The sequence below is a fragment of the Peromyscus eremicus genome, chromosome 5 (genome assembly GCF_949786415.1).
Source record: "Peromyscus eremicus chromosome 5, PerEre_H2_v1, whole genome shotgun sequence".
Taxonomy (NCBI): Eukaryota; Metazoa; Chordata; class Mammalia; order Rodentia; family Cricetidae; genus Peromyscus; species Peromyscus eremicus.
The window spans coordinates 29,762,720-29,787,508 of NC_081420.1; the positions used below are offsets into that span (position 1 = coordinate 29,762,720).

Consider the following 24,789-nt stretch of genomic DNA (forward strand, 5'->3'; position numbering starts at 1 on the left):
ACACAGGGAACCAGAAGGAAATGGCTCAGAGGACAAGAGGCAGGTAAGGACCCACCAGCCAGGAAGTCTACGAATGCAGCAGTGCAGGCTGAAAGCAGGCAACTGTAGAAGCAGGTCCTGTCAGCTCTGACATCACCCCCATGCAGTTGTGAAATTCCCTTCCCCAGTTAGACAGTACAACAGTTCTAAGATTTTCCATCAGCCCCCTCTGAGCAGGGGCTGAGAACTCACAGAGCATGGGAAGGGAATGCAAGAGGCCACAGGGAAGAGAAGTGTGCCCAGATGTAGTGATCTGAACAGAATACACAGCACAGCTTTACACTACTGCTGTGGACATCTAGGCTGGACTGTGAGATTCTTTGGGCCCTGAGATGGTGGCACACTCCTTTAATCCCAGCACCCAGGAGGCAACTCTGAACTCAAGCCCAGGCTGGCCTCAAACTATCATCTCTCTGCCTCAGCCTCCTGAGTACTGGGACTACAAGTGTGCAGCACCACACCTGGCTTCCCTCCCAGTTTTTTCTATTTGCTGTTGGTTTCTGTCTGCTGATTCTACATGTCAATCCATGAAAACAGACACGCAGATAGAGGTGCCAGGTGAACCTGGTTTTTGGAGCTAAGTGTGAACCATATGCTCCCTCTCTGTGTGATGACACAAGTCATAGGTGCAGTTACTGAGGGTAGTCCTGAAACACAGGACACTCCCAATATGAAATGATAACATCAGCCATCCCTGTAACCTGGGCTCCCAGCACTAAAATCCCTGATCTCATGACCTTAACCCAAAGATTACTCAGTACATCAAATATCACAGCATAGTCCTAAACCACACCAGAAAGGTACAAACATCCTTAGGAATAGTCCTATCACAAAGTAACTGCCCCCCTACAACCCCCCACAACACACACACACACACACACACACACACACACACACACACACACACACGTAACCTGAATTAACTTCATCTAGCATTTCTTCACAGTCCAGTGTTCCCAATGACAAGAAAAGGACATAGAAATTGGCTAGGCACTTGAGGGGCTAGGGCCACCAAAAGAGTCAGTTTCAGTAATGTTCATGGTTCACTGGCCAAGGAATGCTAGAACGGAGCTCTGTAAATCTGGATCTCTAGATAATCATGGTAAAAAATGAGTTACATTTATTTCTAACTTTAGCCCATCTCCCAAATGATCGAATGGTACCTTTTCGCAGGGAGGAATGTTGCAGGAGCTGTGCTCAGGGCTCTCTGTTGAGACCCATGAAGGAAAAGCTATTTCCTTCTGACCAAGAGATTGGACTCTACCTCAGGCCTGGGTGCATCTAACATTCCAAGCTACTCTCAAACAAAAGAGTTAATCACCTGGCTAACAAAACAAGGAGAAAGGGAGGGGAAAAGTAACTCACAGGACAGCATGTGGGCTTGACCTTCAGCATGGTGGATTCCTGCTGCAATCCACAGAGGTGTCTCGAAGCTGTGCAGAGCACTCACTGCATGGTGGATTTAGCTTTTGCTAGTATAGACAAAAAAAGTTTCCGGGCTAAATGTTTGATGGAGGTATAGACCCACTGCTTCCCAGACTTGGTGGTGAACATAGATTCCAGATCTGGCAGTAAAAGTATCTCTGCCATGTTGAGAAGCTGTGGGGGTGGGCTCAACAGCCAAAGTCACCAGGCAGCTTAACAGTTTAAAATCTCTCCTGGTCAGAGAAGGACTATAGATTCATAATAAGACAGATTCAGATGAAATAAAACTCTAAATATTTTACAATATGTGTAAAAATGTATGTAGACTTGGAAGAGAGAGGAAAAGGAGTATATGCAGTTATATAAAGAAATAGATGTTTAAAAAAATAAAGTCTTTAGAGAGACAATAAAAATAATATAAAAGTTAAGCCACATAAAGATGAAAATAACAGAGTCTGGATTCTGTTGTCTTTAGGATTTTTAACTTGAGAGAGACATTTGATTGCAAAGGCTGCTGTGTTGAATATATATATTTTATAGTATCTTGACTTCAAAATTTGTTCTAAGGATATGTTGCTTTGGCAAGGAGGCTCTGCTTCTGTTTTCAAAGGAAGCAAGAGGCTGTGGATTTGTTCCAGCTTAGGATTGATAAGATATGATCAAGCGAGATCTCCTGATCCTTGACAGATGGTATCTATCAACAAAGATTTTATAGATGTGTTGTGCCCAGATCGTGACCCCCAGAGAGACCACTGAGGATGAGCATACCAGAATGCAAAAGCAAGGTTTAATTCGGGATATCCAAAAGCAATACAAGCCTAGGCAGGGACATCATCCAATGGATCCAAGGCAGTGGAGGCTGGAGGAAGTGCCCACCTCTCTGCAAGCTCAGTTTTCAAAGGCAAAAAATCACAAGGTTACATCATTTAGGGGTGCTTGTATGGGTACAATTCTGATTGGTTTGTGTCTAGGAATGCCAGAAATTACGATTCAATTTTCATTCTAGGGAGGTGGTTGCCCGTCACCATTTCTCATTGGCTGCCCCTAGATGGGGGCATATGGTGATTACACAGTCACTATGGAAATGAGGGTTGGGACATTCTATGGTCAAACAGTTACCTAGGGAACCAGGGAGAGGACATTCCATAGTCCGGCAGTCATTACCTCCTGACTACCTTTTGACTCTATACTTTTACACTTCCTGGTTTCTGGAATCTGGACTGACTAGTTTCAGTAACTCCTGACCTGTTCCAGTAACTTATGGCCTGTAGCTAAAAGGAGAAGTCTTAGGCTTTAGTTTTAGGGTGAAAGCATTTTGGTCTTATTTTGGTTCCACAGATGGTCTTCCCAGGAACTGACCATTATCTTGAATCTGTTGGTTTCCAGTGGCCACCACTGGAGTCACACAAATATGAGTGTCCTGCACTGCCACTGAAGCCATGGTGATGTCCAGGCCAGAGATTCTGCCAACCTGGCCCTTGGTGACCATAGGGTTTAGTTGGGGAGGATATCTAAGATGGGAAACATTGACAGATAAAGCTACCACTTTAAGTGGTGCAATTATAATTCCAAATGCACATCTGAGTTGTTTTATCCCGAGCACAGCAGCTGCACTTGAATATACTGCTCTTTCAGCTAATAATTGTAGCTCCACAGTTACTGGCCCACTTCTCTAATAGCCACCTAGCTGGACTTTAACATCTCACCAGATCCTCCTCCTACCCCTGCCAATAAATGTAGTTTTAAACAAATCTCTATAGTTCTATTTATCAATAAGACTTGGGAGTCAGCAGGGAGGTTGAAAAGCAACTAGATGACCTTCCCTCTTCACCAGTGTCTCCAAAAAGAGTGCTTCCTTCTGTTCCACCAAACCAAAAAAGACTGCCACACTTGAAGTCCTTCCCTATCAGTGGCCTTGGAGTCCAGCTTGCAAAGTCACCTCCAGGATTCAGGATAGATGCTACAGCAAAGTGAAGGGAATTTAGGATATCTCTAATGTGAGGGTTGAGGAAAACCTCACATGGCTGCTGATCCAGTCCTGTCTCTTTATTGCTCTACCCTAGTACTAAATCTTCTCAGCTCTAATCCTCAGCTCTCATTCTTCTCAGCTTTTCCCTTTATCCGTCCTACATATATTTACAACAAACTTTTTGTACGAAAAAATTTACAAAGGCCAATATCTGAGGGAGTCAAGTAACCATGGCAATGCCCATTTTCAAGGTTCCTGGTGTAAGACTGAGACCTGAAGTCAGGGGCATAGTGCATGGAGAGACAAGCTGCAGAGATCTGCAGAAGGTCAGGTCTTATCAAATAGACTAGCAAGAGAAGAATTGGCATCATATCTTAGGTAGCTTTGTGTTAACAACCTTGGTTAGAATTAGCATAGTGTTTTAGGCTGCTTTGTGTTAATAACCTTGGTTAGAATTGGCATAGTATTTAGGCTGCTTTGTGTTAATAACCTTGGTTAGACGTCTGCAACTCTAACCTTGTGCATCTCTGTAAAGTTTTTAACTTACGATCCATTTACAGAAACATTCAGTCTAGTTTGAAACTGCTCTGAGGTTTTAAATTAGCAAAATGTATGTAGCTTTTCTTAGATTGGGGAAAAATTGTTATTTTCTTATGTTAGTCTGAGTTGAAGGAACAAGGCACAGTTTTAAGTTCTACAGTCCTCCAGGGACAATAGATCTAATTGTGAAGCATATCCTAGTATATTTTTTATAGATCAAAATTATACAGATTAGTGAGAAGTCATCTTCCTGACCATCCATGGATATATGTGCCCAACAGATAGAATATATACATGAGATAATGCAGTGGGAAAACACTCATAGCTGTTCTTAGGGAAGAAATGAAATGGCACATGAGAGAAATTACAGACAGGAGCAACTGATTGTTTACAGTCAGTAACTCCATGTCCTTGGCAGGTGGGGCTCCCCATCAGAGAGCATTGTGGGTCTACCTGCTGAACATTAGTTGTCACTTGCTATATATTCCCATGGCCTCTTGCTACCAGCAGCTCTCAGCACCTCCCTACTACTACCTGTGCATCTCTCTGTCTTTTAGATGCCATCTGACTCTCTATGATTACTTTCTGTCAACTAGTTGCTGGCTCTGCCTCCTGACCCAAGGTTGATATGTTTAATCAACTGTGGTGGTATTGTGTTCCCCAAAATATTGTGCACACTAATAAATTTATCTGGGGTCAGAGAAGAGAACAGCCACAATATTAAACATAGAGGATAGGCTGTGGTAGCACACGCCTTTAATCCTAGCATTCCAGAGGCAGAAATCCCTCTGGATCTCTGTGAGTTCAAGGCCACATTGGAAACAGCCAGGCGTGGTGACTCACGCCTTTAATTCCAGAAAGTGACCCTTTAATCCCAGGGAGTGATGGCAGAAAGCAGAAAGATATATAAGGCATGAGGACCAGAAACTAGAAGCATTTGGCTGATTAAGCTTTTAGGCTTTGAGCAGCACAGTTCAGCTGAGATTCCTTCTCGATGAGGACTGAGAAGCTTCCAGTCTGAGGAAACAGGATCAGCTGAGGAGCTGGCGAGGTGAGGTAGCTGTGGCTTGTTCTGCTTCTCTGATCTTCCAGCCTTCACCCCAATAACTGGCCTTAGGTTTGATTTAATTAATAAGACCTTTTAAGATTCCTGCTACAATCAACTCCAACACAAACTTGGGGTTCATAGTGTTATATATCCCACAACACATATGATTGGTGAGAAAACAAAATTTACTTTGAAATGGCTCTTAAGGACTCACAGAATTTAGCTATTACAATTGGTTGTGGAGAAATACAATACTCTACAAAAGCATAATTTCTGCAAAGAGAACATGTAGTAATCCAAGGTAGTTCTCATGAGAGATAAGTTGAGAGAAAGTGGTAAAGGTCAGCAGTTAGAAGACCACACTGTCTGCACCTGTCCCCAAGCCTAACACAGTGATGGGCACATACCTGGTGAGTGGTGGACAGTAAAGCAAAATGAAGTTAAAATGTGCATTAAGGACCAATCACTAGTCAACTGCAGTAGCTGTCATCATCCACAAAAGCATTTACTATGATGCAAACAGGTTAAGGCAAGTGATGGGGAGAGTTGAGGAGCCAGGAAAGGACAGCATGTGAAGCTGGCATGGCTTGTCTGTGCAGTGAGTGGGGCATTTATTTAGGGTCACCCTAGAAAACTTTGTAGGCTCTCTTGGAATTGTTTGCCTCCTTTGTTGTTTACACAACAGGAGACCCAACCACTCTGTGATCCTGTGACCTGGCAAAGGGCAATGATGAATGTCAGGATAGGAGAGAGGAATGTGGGCATCCTAAGATCAGGCTGCCAGGAGGAAAGGGCCTTAACCTTGGAACATGGGTTCAACCTATATGTCCATCCTCACAGGGTTGTAAGAGCTGTGAAGATGCTGAAGAGAGAACTGTTCCCCACATAGTAAATGTGTCTTTACGGAGAAGAGAACCTGCCACAGAACAGGAGGGTGTTGGTTTCATTGTGCCTGATGAAGAAAAGGAAAGGGTGGTCAGCACAAAACGTTGGGCCATCAACACATGAGTCATAGTGTATATTTACCATGGTGGAGGCTGTGGCCTCTGTGCTTTCTTCATTCACCTCCACAACACTCTTGTGAACACACTCAGACACACACAGGTTTCTCTCCAGAGACATTCCTGATAAGTCAGCTTTGCCCCCTTGGAAGACATCCACCATTCCCAAGTGCTGAAACATAGACTTCATGTCATAATTCTCTTGCAGTTTAAATTTTGGAAGGAAAACCCTAACATCAGTGCTCCTCATAAAGTCTGGTTTGGTCCAGGATGTTAACTTCTCAAAAGTGAGATTGTTTTCCACCTGACAAAACAGAATTAGAGACTTTCAGATTCACAGTTGAGGTCTTACCCAGAGGCTCATAGGCACTTCACACTCACAATACCCTCCAACATTCTACAGGGGGACCTGACAATTCACGTGGCCGGGTAGTGTGAGGATCCCCTGTCTTGCGAGCTTGTATGAGGCTTCACTGATGGGCATGGAAGAGAAGTAGCAGATGGTTGCGAAGACCTGGCTGTCCTCTCCTAAATAATTTCTGAGACATCTTGTATTCTGACAGATGTCCATGTCAGGTGATTATGGTTTAGGTTGTATTTGCTTTTGTTTTCTTGATCTAAACTTAGTTTTGAAGATAGTACATCATTGCAGCTTTTTTAAAAAGTGGAAAAAATAAGTACTTTTGCTGTGAGCCACACTAGAACGAAGGTCTATCCAGGGTTGGATTCTATGTATTTTGTGGCCTGTTATGGCTTTAATGGGAACTTTTCCCCAAAGGCTCACATACTGAACCATTATTCTGAAGCTGGCAGCAACATTTAGTGATGCATCTATGATTTAGACATGAGGGGGTCTAGCAGAATGCGGAAGTAGTTACAGGAAGTATACCTATGAAGGTCATCCTTGGTCCTTTGTCCCTTCTCCTTTCTCTGCTTCCTGTTTACTGAAAGGTCTGTAGTCTCTGTCATTATAGAAACCATTGATGGGGACAGGTAACTTGAAATGAACCCTCTGAATCTGTGATCCAACATAAATCCTTCCTATCCCGGGTAATTCATGTCAGTCATTTTGTCAGTGACGAAACACTAACACCATAGATGCCACAGTGAGGAAGCTGGATGGGGAGAGCCAGGAGAGCTGTTCTGCTTACAAAGATCCCTTAGGTCATGCACACAACTCTGCCCACTCTTCAGAAGATGGCTGGCACACTATGGGGTACCCTGCTGCAAGGAAGACCAAGATGTGTCATAATGCTCTGCCTGACTCTGTCCTTCTCAGCTGCATCCCTCCTCTTCCTCTTGGTTTGGGTAAAATTCAATATCTTTTCTGTCTATTTTATGTTCTCAGATACTAAAAGAAAATACTAAGGAAGGTCATGATATAGGTTATCTTTATTTTGGGTGGCTATATACCAAGCCAATGTGTAGAGTTCATTGTCTGAGTTGTCTTCATTTTATCCTATCAGGTAGCCATCTCCCTTTTAGTGATGAAGCTATGTTCTGTGTCAAGGTCACACAACCCACAATGGGAGTCTCAGACACAGCTTTGACCCAAAGACCAGCACCTGTACACAGCTCTAAGCTGGGTACCATCTACTCAAATGGCAGTTGCTAATCTGCAAACACTGTTTTCTGTTCTAATAAGAATGGACACTGGATTCTTCTCATGGACATTGAGAGAAGTGCCTCACCTTGCTGAGGTCCACACCATCATCTGGGAGCAGGACCATCAAGCTCAGCTCCATGCCATCATAGGGCATCACCAGCACCTGTGCCTGAACTTCTTCCACATAGGCAAGTTTAAATACGTCTTTCTGATACATCATCTGCACTGGTCTTTTCTCCCTCTGAACAGAAGAATTCAGAACATAAAAGATATTAATGAGAGAGTTCAGAGGGTTTCCAAATGAGTGGAATTTCACAGCAGAAGTGTTTTTAGCACTCACAATGAAAACACTATTCATGGTACAGTGAACACTTAGTCAATATCTATCAGCCTCTTCCTGCTATCATCAAAATATTTGAGTGCAAGCAGATATGGACTGTTGTAGATAGGGTTCTACAGTTGTGATGAAACACCATCACCAAAACCAACTTGGGAAGGGAAGAGTTTACTTCATCTTACAACTCACAGATCACATTCCATCACTGAAGCAAGTCATCAGGAACTCAGATAAAAAACATGAAGGAATGCTACTTATTGACTCGTTCCCCATTGATTTCTCAATCTGTTTTCTTACATAGCTCAGGACCATCGGCCCAGGGTTGGAGCTACCCACAATGTACTGGGCCCACACCAATCATTACTGAAGAAAATGTCCAACAGACTTGCCTCTAGGCCAGTCTTCGGAGGCAGTTTCTCAGTGCAGAGTCCTTCTTTTCAAATGGCTCTAGCTTGTCTCAAGTTGACAAAACAACAACCTGGACAAGGATTAACTAGGGAAAGATGATTTGTCATCCAGCAATAAATGTGCCATTCGAATATTAATATTTTAAAATCCTGCTTTGGTCTAAAATGATCGAAAGCCTTTGTCCACAGGGTAGCACCATTGGGAGCTGGACAAACCTTTAGGAGGTAGGGCCTATTGGGAGAAAGTTAAGTATTGGTGGGGGGAACACCTGAAGAAGATCTTTGCACTACAACCCCTTCCTGTTTCTCTCTTTTGCTTCCTGATTGCTGTGAGGTGAACAAGCCCCCAACATGCATTTCCACCATGCTGTACTGCATCACCAAAACCCAGAGTGATTGGACCAACTGACCCAGACTGAAACTTCTGAAACCATGAGCCCAATTAAATATTTCCTACTTTAATTTGGTTATCTCACAGGGTTTGCTATGCTAATGGAAAGATGACCACCGGCACACCAGAAATAGGGTTGCCACCATCTAATATTGTCAACCATTATATCTAAGGCAACAGCGAAAGCAATTGTAAATAACAGAAAAGCTCTCATAAACTAGACGGAGATATTTTCAAAGTGGTATAAATGGGACTACAGACAGATATATCCTCTCAGAAAACAGTCTGGAAACAGGAGCACACATGCTCAGAGGTTCACGATGGGTCACAATCTTATAACCCACCACAGAGCAGAGCGCTCTAGAGCACAGGTATTCACAGGCTAGGGCAGAGCTCCATCCTGATAGCCCAATAGGGAGAAGGAAAATCCCAGTTAAATGGCAACAAATTGGGGACCCTCTGGACTGATCTCCATGCATCTTTGTGATGCATTACAGTCTGATGACCCATCACAGGTAGATAGTTCTTTTCAACACTTGAAAAGTTAGGGGCCGTCTGGACAGATTCTCATGAATATTTCTATGATTAATCCAGTTTTTTTCTGTTATGATAGTCCAGAGGTATTTTTTAAACACAGAAGTGGGCTGACCATCTGGGAAGATCTTAATTACAGTGGTACATTAAACATAAAAATTTGCTACAGACCACCCATAATGAAGATTAAATTACTCAATAAAAGGACTTATTTTTATAAAGCTTTTTAAAACACCCATAATAAAAACATAGTAAGGAGTGTATCATTCATGATGCTCCAAACCACATCAAACTATATTTTTATAGGTATAGGGCAAACAATTCTAATATCTACTTTAATTCAAATTATAATCCAATTAAGACTGAAATCTTAGTCACTCAGTTTCAATATTAGAAAGTGATCAATACTGTTTAATAATGATAAATTGTGCAATAATTTTATATGATTATTTTAATTAAAAATAGCTCTGTTACATAAATATTCATGTTACTTTCTACTTTGCCTCATGTTCCATACATAGATTATACTGTTAGCAGCTTAGTTTTGCTGTTCTAGAACATAAGGAAAATTTAATTTCTACATTGAAGTGGGAACAATGGTTTTATGAGAAATTATCAGAAGCAGTAAGAGCCACCAACAGGATGTAAAATAACACAGGGCATAAATACTCTTCATTCCTATCATTTTCTACAGTTTAAACTTTCATTCAGAAATATGTTTCAAATGGTTTTCTGTGCTTTCCTGTTCTCTTTCTTTCTGGGCTGACATGTGATCTCTACCAATGAGCCCCAAAGCTACACATTCACAATTACACCCTTCCATGCAATCTCTCCATCACACTGTCACAAACCTTTGGACACTGTTCCTTACCTGGTTCACTTTAAAGGGCATTTCCCTTGTGCATTCTTTGTCAAACTCTTTTTGCCACTTTCCTTTGAAATATAAGGCATTGACAAGAACCAGCCTGGTCTCAGAATCAACTGAGCCACCCGACAGCAACTCTGGAATTTTCCCTTTTGAGGAAGCAGAGATTCATTCAGGCTCATGTTATACATGTGTGAGAAATGAACTGATATGACATCTGGGCAGGTCCAAGCATCATGTTTTCAAGTTTGTGGAATGTGGATAAACATATTAAAAAACAAATCAAAACAACATACAAACACCCATTTTTGACTTGATGTCATGCACACTGGAAGAGCATGGCTAATGTGTGGATATTGAAAAATTTCCAAGTCTCTCAAGGAAAGCAGGTTTGGGAAAAGAAGAAAAAGTGACTCCAGGATAAAAAACAAAGAAACAGGAAATGTGGAAAAGGTCACAGGGCACCAGACTTTCCACCTGCATGCTAATGTTGGTTGCCGTGTATATTGGGTCTGGAATCAACCAAGAGACATGTCTCTGGGCAGGTCTGTGAGGACAATTCCCAGAAAGAGTAACTAATGGAGAGGATGCTCTTCCAAGGAACCAAAGGCTTCCTGTGCTGCCCTGATATAAGGACTGAGAGGGAAGCAGCACTGTTTGGTCTGCCTGCCTCAGTCCCTGCTGGTGAGTACATCGACACTGTTCACATCTCTGCAACTGCGATTTTCAGCTGACACTGGAGCCCATATGGACTAAGACTAGTGACTCTCCAGAAACATCTAGGCTTTTCATTACCAACTGACTGTTAAGGTCTCCAGCCTCATAAACTGGGCAGCTACCAGATTCTCAGCCTGTCCATAAGCCGATGATCAGTAGCTGATTACTAAGCCTGTATTGTGTGTGCCATTCTATTAAATCCCCTTAGTCAAATTCTGTTCCTCTAGAGTACTCTGACTAATACACTACTGTGAAATACAGCATCTCATCTAGTACTCTGTCATCATGCCCGGTTACATACCACAATATGTCAGAGACTCAAGTACAATTACTAGTTTGGAGGATGTATTACTATTCTGCACTTCAGAGTCCCATCCATTCCTAGAGGAGATAATGCAGGTAGAAGGACACATTCTCATCTTCTCTATTAAGGAGTATCCTTTCAATGATCAAGAAAATCCTTGCTAATTTATGACACCAAGAGTGCATAAGAGGTAAAGACTCCAACAAAAAACTCACAAACAATTGCTGAGGTGTTAAGAAAATATTCTCATTCTATTCTGTCTGTCTGTATCTTTCTTTCTCTTTCTCTTCCTCTCTCTCAGCAGAAATAGGAATATACCTAGTGTTACATAGACTTCTGAATGGTTTAATTATCAATGATCTCAATGATCTCCAAGACCAATGCTGAAACATGTCATCTCTGAATTAAAAACAACTAAGTTCAACCCCCATTGGGTCAGTGTAACTAAACAGCCCTTACAGAGAAAATCAAGTCTTGCTAGTTTCATCAAATGTAAGGAAGGGATCTGAAGCAGGAAATGTGGAAGCAGAAACAGGACTCCTCTTCAGAGGTAAAGGTGGTATTGACTGAGGTAACACAGACTGTAGTAAAATCCAGCCCAAGGGCAAGATTATGGCCAAGGTCTACCCGTGCATCTCCATCTCAAAAATGGTGGAGTCACCTGGCCTGCCAATGGAGACCACCGCTGTTTTCTAATGCAATCTGTTAGGCTAGAAATCAGGCCCATGAGTTCTCAGGACATTTGTATCAGCCCCTCTCTCCTAGAGAAATACACAAACAACTCTGTTTATAAAGTCTGAGTGTCTGAGTAAAATCTCCATGAATTCACTGAGGTCTAAATTATATCATGTGACCTAGCTGGTCTGTATCCCCTTGACTCTGAAATAACAGTGAGATTAGTCAGTGGGGGGAGAAGGGAAGTTAAGAGAAAGGAGGGAGGGAAGAGGAAGGAGGAATGGATGGAAAGTACAAGAATGTGGGGTGTGAAATAACTTGAAATCCTGACTTTCAGTCTGTTTGGAGACCCATGTGTTTATGTGTTTCCGGGACTCCTCTGCTGCTTTGACAAAGGACAGATGCTCCAGCTCTGAGTGGTAGAACTGAAGACAGGATTCCTTAAAGGTCTGGAGAGAAACAAGTTCAGTGAGGTAACATTGCAAAATATAGTGTCAGCAAGTGTTCCAACCTTCTGAATACTATGGCATTAAAAAATAAAATACAACCAAAATTAAAATGAGTGTAAATATCACTTTAAAGAACAAACATCTTTTTATACTAGGCCTTGTAAGTGGGAATAACCAGATATGAATAAATTAAAAATTACATGAATAAATAAAAATAAAAATATTTCTGATTTGAAATATTTCAAGATATCAATATAGAACTGTGATCTTTGGGCAAGATTCAGGAGTTGAGTCTCACTATATAGCCCAGGCTGGCCTAGAACTCAGGACCTTTCTGTCTCTGTCTTCTAAGTTTTTAAGTGCAGGTAGTAGAGATGTAAACAATCACAATGACTAGAACTTGATCCTTTATTTTCCCAAGTTTTCTAGGGTCCTTCCTCTGTGATCTGTAGCAAAAAGTATTTGAATACAAGTGATGTCATTCTACTGATACAACTTACTGGGAGGAATTCACAAGTGCTCTCTGTAAAGAGCCTGTTGGCCATTCTAAGCGAGTACTTTCTGTTGGGCTTGTTCAGGTTACTGAGTAGCCCCTGGAAGCCTTGATGAACGTCTTTCTCTGTGTTTAAACCAAGTGCCTGTGAAGGAATAGAATAAAATATTATGAACTCAGTGATGAGATGTGGTTGTAAATATAATTTTCAAGCTGAAGAGTTACTCAGGTAGTGAGGTAAGGGAGGCTCTGATGCGAATTAGGTTGGTATTGAAACAATTAAAAGCAGAAACTAGCTTTCCTTGCTAATGAATAATTACAAGTCTATTACTCTAAAAATAATATAGGTCTTAGCAACCCATGCCTCAAATAATTTCAACATCTTTTTTTTCCATTGTAATACTTGGGACTGACGCTAGCTCTAAACAAATGCTAAGCAAGAGTTTACCAGCTCTACCACTGAGTTATGCTCACAAGGCCTTCCCTCCACCTTTGAAAAAACTTTTCATTTGAAACTAAGTTGCCTTTGCTAGCCTTGGACGGGGATCCTCCTTTCTCACTCACCTTAGTAGCTGGAATTAAAGCCCTGCGCCACATGGCTAGCATGAATCTATCTGTGCACCATTTTCTAGGTAAGTCTGGTCAAAATTTTGAGATTTCCTCCAAGTTATTATTCTGGAAAGCTCACTGCCCTGAAAGAAGTCCTGAGGTAGGGGTCAGGGTAGAGAAATGGCTCAGCAGTTAAGAGCACTGGCTGTATTTCCAGAGGTTCAATTTCCAACATCCACATGGAAGCTCACAGCTGTCTGAAACTCCTGTTTCAGGGGCTTTCAGATCCTTGTACAGACATAAATGTGGGCAAAACACCAATGTACATAAATTAAAAAGAAAAATTTTTTAAAGAAGGAGGTCTCACAGGATTAGACTGGCTTTTTTCCACTTTAGCCCCTGCCCCATGAAACAGTGTGTGCACATTCCTACCCTCCCTTCTCAGCAACTCTTAAGCATGTGAAGCAGGTGAAGGGTGACAGACAGCTTACCTGAGACATCTGGACTGCAGTGTCTCCCTTCGCCCCCAAGAGGACCATAGCTAGAGCAGAGGAGATGCTCATAGGAGAATAACAAACATTTTCCGAAGGGTTGCTTTCACAGAGCATCTTTAAAAGGTGGATAGCAAAGGTGCCATTTCCTTCAGACAGAGTATTCATGATGCAGAGTCTGGAGACAAAGGAGAAATGGTACTCAACATACACTGAAGGTTCATTGATCTGACTCAGGGAATCTGAGACTCTACTCTTGGTTCTCATTCAAAGCTCAAAAGTACTTAAAATTGGATTTTAAAATTCATACTTGGTCACAGTCCTTCCAATCTTAGGATTATTATCTAAGTGTGGTCATGACAGCAGACCAAACTAGCGTCTGTGTCATCTGCATAGGTAGAGGTCAGATCATCAGGACTGCACACAGGACTCTGCTGAGAGAGGGGGCCTCTAGTCTCCTTCCATACACACCAGCTCCTCTCTCTGAAGATGATGGCCTGGAGGATAAATAGGAGGAGGAGGAAAAGAGGAAGGGAAGAAGAAAACAGACATGAGCATCCAGGTCCTCTAGCCTGGCTTCAGCAAAGCTGCATTCTGGGTCTGCCTGTGAAGACTCCTCTGAGATGTCCAGGTGTGCATTAGACAGAGTCTCTGCATTTGCAGCTGCTACAGGACAGACATGGGGATGCTGAATGAGACCCAAAGACAGGCTGGTGTCACCAGCTCTGCTATGGAGCAGGGAGCATCCACCTGCAGTGGCTGCTCAGGAGGCTTTGATCAGGCAATGGCACCAGGCTGTTTCTCTGTGGAGCACACCTCACTCCCAGATGAATGGACAGAGTGGCCCATACTAAGTGACTGCTCCTAACAACTTAACCCAAATCTGAGTCCCTGCACATCCCAATGGCTGTGCTCTGACTGTCATATGACCTTTGAACACTGGAGGTGTGTTCCCGAGTACTTTCTACAGTGCTTAAATGCAGATCAAATAGCCTAGGGAGTCTCAGAACATCACAATCCATACTTCTTCCCTCTCCCCAGACAGAAGAACACAGCATCCTGAGATTGTGCCCAGATCCTGTGACTCTTTCCCATAATTCCCCCAAGGCTCTTTAGGAAAGTTGGGGCAGCTTTATTTAAATGACTGGCCTTCTGGTTGGTCTTCTCATCTGACCCTTACACTCCTGCCCATCCTGATGTCCCTTTAAAGTTGCTTCTGAATCCTTGAAGTACTGTTTACTCCACCCAGAAGGTGATCTACCCCCTCTCCATCACTGAGTTCAAACTACTCACCCTTCCCTCCTTCACTGGGGCAGGGCAACCTCAGGGCCTCTGCTCTGTCACCCTAGTGACGCTGCCTCAGCCAATTCTGTCATCACTCCTAAGTGCAGTCCTTTCTCTTGCTGACTGTGTCTCCACCACACTTGGAGCTCTCTGAAGACACAGTGTAATGACATGGTACAAGGGGGCTTTGATGGGTTAGTGCCTCATCGGTGCTGAAGATTGATGCTGTTCTGATACTTCTGCCTCCAACCATGTGGAGATCTGGGTATGGACTGGTCCCTGTCATTTTTAATAGATTCAAAAGCTGCTTGGTGCACTCAGATATGATTTATCCTTCTCAGATCTCTGATTCCATTTGACAACCAGGTTTTGCTTCAGCTGCATTCTCATTTCTCTATATAAAATTCACAGGTCTCTCTCTCCTAGGTCCATAACTAGTTCTAGACAGAATTTACCTTGTTACCAGATCAGATAAACTAAAGAGAACAGATTTCATTGTAACTTTTTACTATTGACTGCTCTCAGTATCTCCTGGAGAAGAGGACAAAAGAAACAGCTTTAAGGTTTGTCTATATGAAGATAGGAAAGCTGTCTCACTTCTGTTCACTCTGATGGTGGTTAGGGAAGCCTCCCTCCTCCTCCACTCAGTCAACCTCTTCCTTCAGTAAATTTCCAATGCTCATAAATTTACAGATGTTTCATTGCCCTTAAGCCAGAAAATGTTCACACCTTTTAACCTAAAGTCATAGCCTTTTGCTATGATGCCAGGATGTAAATCTCCTCCCGCTGTCTGACAGATACCTGCAGGCTCCTGGAAAAAGTTCTGTTACTGTGTCAAGACATCTGGTCTGATGAAAACTCACAGTCTCCAGAGCCCATTTTGACCCCACCCATTTTTGAGCATATTTTACAGTTTCACTTCTGCCTGGGCTAAGGCCAACCCAGAGAGGGTCCTCCAGATACACCAGCCCCTCCACCAGCTCTGAGGATGCCAACCACCAACAGAGGATGCCCACTGGGATGAATGCACCCCCACCGGCAGTGAAACAGCAGATTGCATGGCTCATGTCCTCCTAAAGAATACATCATCCCTCAATTCACTGCTAGTACCAGCTCTCCAGACTCAAGCAGGCACCTACCCAGCAACCAGAACCTTGTTTTGCAAGATGTCCCATAAAGGGCATATCCACCCATGTGTCTCATTCATTCACCCTTGCCTCTTCAGTAGAACCAGGACACTTCTCTGTTCCATTCTTTCTGACAGTTATCTCTCTTCCTGTGGCTTGCCCCACTAATGAGACCAATGGTAACAATCTTTTTTTTTTTTTCTCCTCGCAACCTATTATTGATATATTATGCAACCAAATAAACTTATCTGGGGGTCAGAGAACAGAACAGCCACAATATTAAACATAGAGGCTAGGCTACTGTAGCACATGCTACATCCTCACATTCTAGAGGCAGAGATCCATCTGTATTTTGTGAGTTCAAAGCCAGGCATGGTGACACACACCTTTAATCCCAGGAAGTAATAGCAAGAAGCAGAAAGGTATATAAGGCATCAGGACCAGGAATTAGAGCCTTTAAAAGCTTTTAGCTTTTAGCTTTTAGCAGCAGTTCAGCTGAGATGCATTCAGATGACTCAGAGGCTTTCAGTGTGAGGAAATAAGATATGCTGAAGAATTGGCAAGGTGAGGTTAGCTGTGGCTTGTTCTGTCTCTCAGATCTTCCAGTATTTACCCCAATACCTGGCCCCAGGTTTTTTTTTATTAATAAGACCTTTTAAGTTTCATGTTACAGCAACCTGTTTTCTCAGCTCCCTCAAGGAACAGGATTGAGATCTCCACATCTGAGGTGGCCACAATGACAGCCAACTGAATGCTCCTTCACTCACACATCCCTCTGTACATGATCCCAACTCCCAACTTCCTCCTCCCACTTTGCCCCACAATCAGCAGAAAGCAGTCTTGGAATTCAGTGCCCTTATTCCTTCACTTGCTATCCATCACTCAACTTTTTATAATAATCAACATGGAGGAATGCTGGCATTCTGACAGGCCCCTTGGAGACCTGCCCTGAATCCTGGACTAAATCCTCTTTTAGGGAAACCTCTCCCTTGTTCTTCCTCTTCCCCCCTCCTCCCTTTCTCACCATGAGGTGTAGACACCTCCACTTTCCCTCTTTCTCTCTGTCTCGTTCTTCCTCTCTCCCTCTTTCCCTCTCTTTCTCTCTCTATCTTTCTGTTATGATAATCTCTCTCCAAGTGAATGCCATGCCTGGGGTGTGAGTGACTTTCCAACTTGTGATGCCACCCACCTTGCGTCTGAATGGCGTGTCTCCCTCACCCACTGGGACACCAACCCACCAAGTCTCCTGTTTGCCATATCATTACACAAGAGAGATGTCTGGCCCTCCAATTCTGAGCACCTGGCTAAAGGTGGCATTTGAGGATGTCCAGTCACCATGGGATCACTGATTTTATAATTGGAGTGAAGACAGCTAGGACTGGTGTAGAGCCTGCTGATCTAAAAGGGCCCAGAAGTAAGGGACATTATTTTGCAGACCCTTGAAAAGATGGCAGAGATAATCAAATGGGCTATGTTGTAGGATATGAGGGGAAGCAGGACAGAGGACAGTGGAGAATGCCCCTGAGACCCTTCAGCACCTATGCTTGACTGAGATGGGTCAATAAAGCTTCAGGACTCCAGCCCTAAGACCAGCCTCACTACCACTGACCACTGGGATTTCTAGAGAAGTCCCCTCTGTGAACGCCCAACAGACACCACTTGCCCTCAGTCACTTTTGCTAACCCTCAGGTCCTGGACATTCCCCTGGACTCGGCTGGACCTTGTAAAGCTTGCCTCTGCCAGTCCCACAGCCTTGGACTGAGCCAGTAGCCCTCACCTGCCAACTTCACAGCCTCCTGAAGCAGTGTTCATGGCTTGATGCTCCTGAAGTGCAGCTAAGCAGCCTTTCCTGTTCAGGAAGGCCTTTTATTCACTGCAGGGGGCTGACATCATGCTCAGAGCCCCAGGCCAGAGGAAGAGGGACTGGCCTGACCTCATCCAGCTCTGTCCTCTAAAGGGTGGGGTTAGGTGGGATTTAGTGAACACCTGGTCCCCTGAGAAAGAAAAAGCTAGTAGGAACCTTGGGTCTCTGGGTGACAGGGCATAAAGGGAGAAGATTCCCAAGGGTGCCAGAGCACCTGGTGGCTGTAGCTGATACCATGTCTCCATCCATGCCAGGGACTCAGCTGTGAAGGTGTTACTCCAGGTGTCATGTTAGTTCTGCACTACCAAAGACCCACATGCAGAATCCTGGTGCTAACTTCCAGAAGAGACATTTCCAACTGCTGGGGTGTAGATGCTCCACTGGAGGACTCCTCCATGCATAGTGACAGAAATAGACACTGAGGCAAATTTGTACAAGATATCTAGTCTTCCTTCCTTGCACAGGGCACACTGTATTTGCACAGCTCACAGAGAGACCTCCTCAAATTTGGAATCTTAGGTGTCTCACCTTTAGTGCTTTAGACTAATATAGTATATTTTATGTGTGTGAGTGTTTTGCCTGAGTGTATATCTGTACACCATTTGCATGCCTGGTGCCCACAGAGGCCAAAAGACAGCATGTGATCCCCTATACTGGAGTCTTTCTTAGATCCTGGAGTTGTTTGTCCACCTGGCCATGCTGACGGTAGCTTAGGAACTATGTCCCAGGACAGATGTATTTATATCAGAAACCCTTGTTCCCAAGGTACTCATTGTCTTTTAAAGCATACATTGAGTGCCTTTGAGTATACTTATGATGCTATATGACAGTCATTACCATATAATCCCTGACTTTTATGTTTACTTCTGATTATCAGTATCCATTCCCCAAACCCACCCTCCTTTCCTATCAACCAGTAATCCATTTTCTGCTGTATTTGCTAGTAATGACCAATTCTTGTGAATTAAATATGTGGCCTGTGTGAGGTCTTCTTTTACTAACCTGATGTTTCCAAAGCTCATCCATACTGTTTCAAGGGGCCCATGATTGGGGTGAGGTCCACAGACATGCTACACAATGCCACCTACAGCAGGCAGAGTGTTTTTCAGACAGCTAAACTCAGGTCAAGCCGCAGTTCTTAACTTTGCCACAGAAAGGAATTTCAGGAAGAGCCAATATAAAGTAGAGTTGGATTTATTAAGAATAAACAAATATATATTTAAACACAGGTAATATACAAAGAGAGGCCATGTAGGAAAAGAAACGATGAGACACACCTAAGCATGCAAGTGTCTGAAGGGAGAACATGGCTTCAGTGTCTCAGCAGTACTACACATGTGGCTTTAGTGATTCTGAAAAGTTACATCCCAAAATGTTGCTAAAGGACAACACCTTCCCTGTCTTATTTAATGCAGGTTCACTTTCTATTTGTTCAGTTATTTAAGGACAAGCATTTTAAACCTCAATAAATTAAGCTATATGAGACCAAGATACATAAACAGAACTTCAACATAGTAAGATACCTTCTGGAACAGGACCATTAGAAACTTCACAGACACAGAAAAAGCTCACACTGTCTACAGGATCACACATGTAGTTCTCCCCAAGGTCAAGGTTCCAATTGGCTGAGCCTGAGAGCTCACTCAATTTCACACTACCTGTGACACACTCTGTCTAGAAATCTCTCCTCTCCATGTGCTCTCCTTCCTGGCTTATGGAAGGCCAGCTTTTCACCAATCTCTTCCTCCCAGAAGCTTCCTGGTGCCAATGGCTTCCCCAGAGTGCTCACTTTCTGCTGCTTGGCTCCATGTTTCCACAGAGGCTGCTCACACCCCTTGTCTTCTGACCCCTGACCCAGCAGGGAGTGACAGCTGCTGAAGGGACAGAGGCTTCTGGCTTTCTGTCTCATCTTGCTTGAGGGAAGGTTGGCTTGCTTACATGCAGAATCTGTGTCTTCAGTCACCCTGTGTTCTCCACCCCGGAGGGGATTTCAACCGTCCCTTCCTCTAGCTTCTCTAGCTCCTCTGCTTTGACAACCACTTCTGACCATTTCCTGCCTTAACTTGTGTTCTTGGGGACACTTTTCACTTTGGTCCCACATCACCGACGCAGGTGGGCCATAGTTACTGTCCCTCTTTGTCCCTGTGTCCTCTGACACAGTTTCTCCTTCCTTCCTCACCCCTGCTCCGTCCAGAGCCTTCCCTGTCATCCTCCTCTTCATTCTCCTCCTTTTAAAGGTCATAATACTTTTGTCTGGAATGCTCTTCTTCTTTTCTTTCTTTCTTTCTTTCTTTTTTTTTTTTTTTTTTTGTCTTTGTATTTCTATATGTAGTCTATTGGAACATGGGCCTTCCGTTTAAGGCTGAGGTCACTATTAATAGTACAGATCTCACATATTTCTTTTCAGCATCTACTTCATCTGCCTTAGGTAAGTCATTGGTGTCATCTTCTCTGTACTTCCTGCTTGATGGCACGTGGTTTTCATTCTTCTCCCCGTGGAGAATCCTATGGAGTCAAAACGTATCGTCTTGTTCCTGTTTGAAACCCACAGGAGTGCAGCAGTTGCCCCCACACTTTAGAAAATGGTCCCAAAATTTCTGCTGGGTCTATTCCTGCTCATTGACAAAGCCTCAACTTCCCTTTCAGAATCATTCCAGAATACATTTCTACATAGTTCTTTAAACATTTACTCTGTTTGTGTGTTTAATTATTCATTCTGAGACAGACAGTATCTTATCTCTGCATAAGAAATCCTGTGGGAAAATGAGTAGAAGGCAAAGTAACTAAAATACAATCAAGCTTTGGATCCAAGAAATCCACATGTGTAACTTCTAATTCCTTTTATACCAGAGCCAATTCTGTTTCCCAGCCTCAGCTGATAATTTTTTTTGGAACACTAAAGCCATTATAAGCTTTTAAGGTTTGAAGTAAATTATTTATGACTTGAGTGATAATCCAATTGTGTGCCAGTTAAGATCTCCTAGCAATTTTTGATAATTAGTAAAAGTTTGTAATTGATCTCTCCTGATATGTACTTTCTGTGATCGAATTTCCTGGAGACTTCTTTATATCCTAGATAACTGATAGACTCTCCTCTTAGTATATTTTAAGGAACGCTTTGTAATAAGCACCAAGGCAAAATTCTCTTTCCATCATCAAACATTTTTTTTCCTGATGTATCTGCATCTGAAACTGCCAGTAAGATATCATCCATATAATGATAATTTTAGATTGAGGAAACTGTTTACAAATTATTTCTAATGACCGTTGAACAAAATATTGACAGAAGCTGGGGCTGTTCAACATTCCTTGTGGAATAACTTTCCACTTAACCTTTTAACAGGTTGAGCATTATTACCAGTAGGCATTGTGAAGGCAAATTTTTCTTTATCCTGTTCTTGTAAAGGTATAGTTTAAAAAAAAGCAATCTTTTAAATCACTGAGGATAATAGACTATTGCTGGAATTCTAAATGGTCTTATAGTAAAAACTGTGACCCTGATATTGGGATAAATGCTGAAAGGTCAGAGAGATAAAGGAACAAACCACAAGAGAAACTTCTCACTACTGCCAATCTTCAGCCCAAATGGAAGACAAGATCCCATCTCCACGAATCCTCTGACTGAAAGCCACAGAGTCCTCAGCCAAAAAGCCTCTAGTTCCTGTCTCCTCACCCCTTCTATGCCTTTCTCCACCCAGCCATACCACTTCCTTCCTAGTGCTGGGATTAAATGTATGTGTGCTTCCCAAATACTGGTAGCAAAGGCATGAGATCTCAAGCGCTGGGATTAAAGGTGTGTGCCACCACTGCCTGGCTCTGTTTCTCTCCTAGACGGAATCAATCTCATGTAGTTCAGCGTGGCTTTGAACTCACAGAGATCCAGATACATCTCTGCTTCTTGAGTGCTAGATTTCAAGGTATGTGCCATCACTCTTTTGCTTCTATATTTAATCTAGTAGCTGGCTCTGTCCTCTGATCCTCAGGCAAGCTTTATTTGATATACAATATATCGCCACAACAGACCATCCCTTAGGTAATAAAGAAGGCAAGGAAGTTCCAGGCTGAAAAGCAACTATTAGTTAGATCACCTTATTTATGTCTCTTAAATCTGTTAACAGTCTTCATTTGCCAGATTTCTTTTTAATGACAAATATAGGAGAAATCCAAGACCTGGTTGATTCTTCAATATATTGAGCATTTAGCTGCTCCTATACCACCTGTCCCAGTACCTGTAATTTTTCTGATGTCAAAAGCAATTGTTCCACCCCAATAGGCCTGTCATCTAATCACTTTAAAAATAGGGTTGTTGGTACCTTTGAAAGACCAACAGATGTTACATCCCAAAGTCCTGTGTTATATTTCCCATCCTTAATGTGGGAAAGATTTTTCCTTTTAATATTACTAAATTCTCTCTTTGAGGACTTCTCAAGTGTCTTAGCAAATGTGGTGGCTTTTCAGTTTGTCTGCAACTGGCATGATTTCTCTTTCCATGTGGTCATGCCACATGAAGCATCAAAATGTTGTTTTTTACTAAATCACAATTGTTTGATTTTACCAATAAATACTCAGGATCCAGATGCTGTGGTGAAAACCTGCAGGTCAGAGAGGCAGAGAAAGCACACAGCTGACTCTCCACCTCTGCTGATATGCCAGAAGAGAGACCTTTCTTCTACACAATCTCACACAAGACTCCTCCAACTCAGTCTCCCTCGCTTCTATTTCCTGTGTGTCTCTCTCTCCAACCTCCTGATTCCATATTACTCTCTCTATTTTTTTTGTTCACTTCCCATCCACTAGTTGCTTGCTCTACCTCTTAAGCTATGGTTGACTTTATTTGATCCTTTTACAACAAGCAGTAAGCTCTTGGATTAAAGGAGTGTGCTAGGGTTGAGGTACACCATAACTAGAAACAGGTTTTTCTAGTAAATAATACAATCTCAAGGTTCACAGTGTGATCAAGTATTCGGCAACACATCTCCAGTTGAATATAAACTTTGGTTATTTAATGCAATAGCACTGCAGCCCGAAATGTATTTAAGTATCATGGAAGAAGTCTATGTATCTATGGAATCAGAAGGCAAGGATCTCCCAATAAGCTCACTAATCTTACAACTATATCTGTGTACTTCCTGGCAAGAATTATTTCAACCTATCCTGTTGCATCATGCCTGGGTTTTTGTGTACTAAGGAATTTTACACTTATAAGTATAGTTAAAAAGATATTCAAAATTAAAACTTCAGTTGCACAAACAAAATTTTATTTGTAAAAACTGGCCTGTAAGAAGTGAGAGTTCCTGAGGGACTGCAAAAAGATAGAATAGAGTAAAAAAGAGAGACCAAGAAGCAAGTAAAACCATAACATAGAAGACAGTGAAACGTGAATGCATCCAACAGCATCAACAATCCAGATAACGACTGAATACAAGAGACTTGCCAACAGCCCAGCCACCAGAGCCAGATAGCTGAGACCCTGGGGTTAGACAGTGAATCAAGGGGAGAAGCAGGTTTGGGTGCAGATGATGGACAGATGGAAAGACTCAACCTGGTATAGGGAGAATGAAAGACAGACAGAGAGAGAAAGAGAGAGAGAGAGAGAGAGAGAGAGAGAGAGAGAGAGAGAGAAGAAAGAAGCCATAACAAACTCAAAATTACAATGCACTAGTACAGCTAGGTATTACTTAAGCAGAATAGTGATGCCTCATGTCACACTCTTCTACATTCTCCTTTGCCTTGTAAGTAAACATTATTTATATAAACGAAGTTCCTTCTATTAAAGACTTACTACCCGGCACTTCCTGCAGCCACCTGACCTTCCTCTTGGTTATATTCTGCTTTCCAGGAACAAAGCAGTTTTCTGCACCACACCTTCCCTGTCATGATATGTCATGCTGTCACAGACTCAAAAGCAAGGGTGCCAGTGAACCTTAGAGAGAAACCTCCAAAATCAATCCAGAGAAGCACCATCAATTAGCTGGAGTGTTCTGTTGCAAGAATGCAGACCTGACTAACACTGTGAAGTTAAGAGACTAAACCTGCCTCATATCTTACAGGTAGTAACCTTTTGATAAAATTAGGATTAGAGCCCATGGTTTGGTAGAGAGCATACAGTCACAAACATGACATAAAATCGCTACTGTTTTCTTCTTCTTTCTGCCTAGTGTAGCTAGTATAATTATTGAGGAAAACACTAAATCAAACCTGTATCTTCACACAGTGAAGTGACTTAATCTCACTCTGTTTGGAGGTCACAGAGCTAGACGATGTATTACCATCCTCCCAACAGCTTTTCTTCAGCCACATGAGTTTCAGGGACATGGTCACCTGTTCTGTTGAAAATACTAATTCTTCCTTGCCCATCCAGGTGTCTAATGAGTGACTGGAGTGGATGCAAAAGCTTTGTCTTCATATAGTGTCTGAAACTTTGCTGCCTTAACCCTTGTATTAGATAGTTCTGCCCAGCTCTGCATGTAGGTGTGCCAATCATCTGAGGAATGTTTTCTTGGAAAACTGAATCAATGTTAAAGACCTGGACTTGCCTAATCTCTCTCTCCCACTTCAAACTGAATGATACCACACAACTGTCTGACAGGAAATGACAGGCCAAAGAACTGTGGGAGGAGTCCAGGAAGATCTCTCCTATTCCCAGAAATAACAGGATTTTTGCCCTCACCTCA

The 24,789-nt window shown here is 42.7% G+C and overlaps 2 protein-coding genes across 2 annotated transcripts in view; both read right to left on the reverse strand.

The window, feature by feature from the left end:
* Positions 1–24,789, reverse strand: part of LOC131911238 (serpin B9-like) — a 65,408-nt gene that overhangs the window by 13,798 nt on the left and 26,821 nt on the right. The gene's annotated exons all lie outside the window — the stretch shown is intronic.
* On the reverse strand, positions 5,922–14,014 carry LOC131911239 (serpin B9-like). Its single transcript, XM_059263218.1, has 6 exons — positions 13,841–14,014; positions 12,808–12,945; positions 12,190–12,307; positions 10,169–10,311; positions 7,714–7,869; positions 5,922–6,326 (listed from the first exon to the last, which is right to left on the reverse strand). The coding sequence occupies exons 1-6, from the start codon at positions 14,006–14,008 to the stop codon at positions 5,922–5,924; spliced, it is 1,128 nt and encodes a 375-aa protein (XP_059119201.1). The 5' UTR covers positions 14,009–14,014.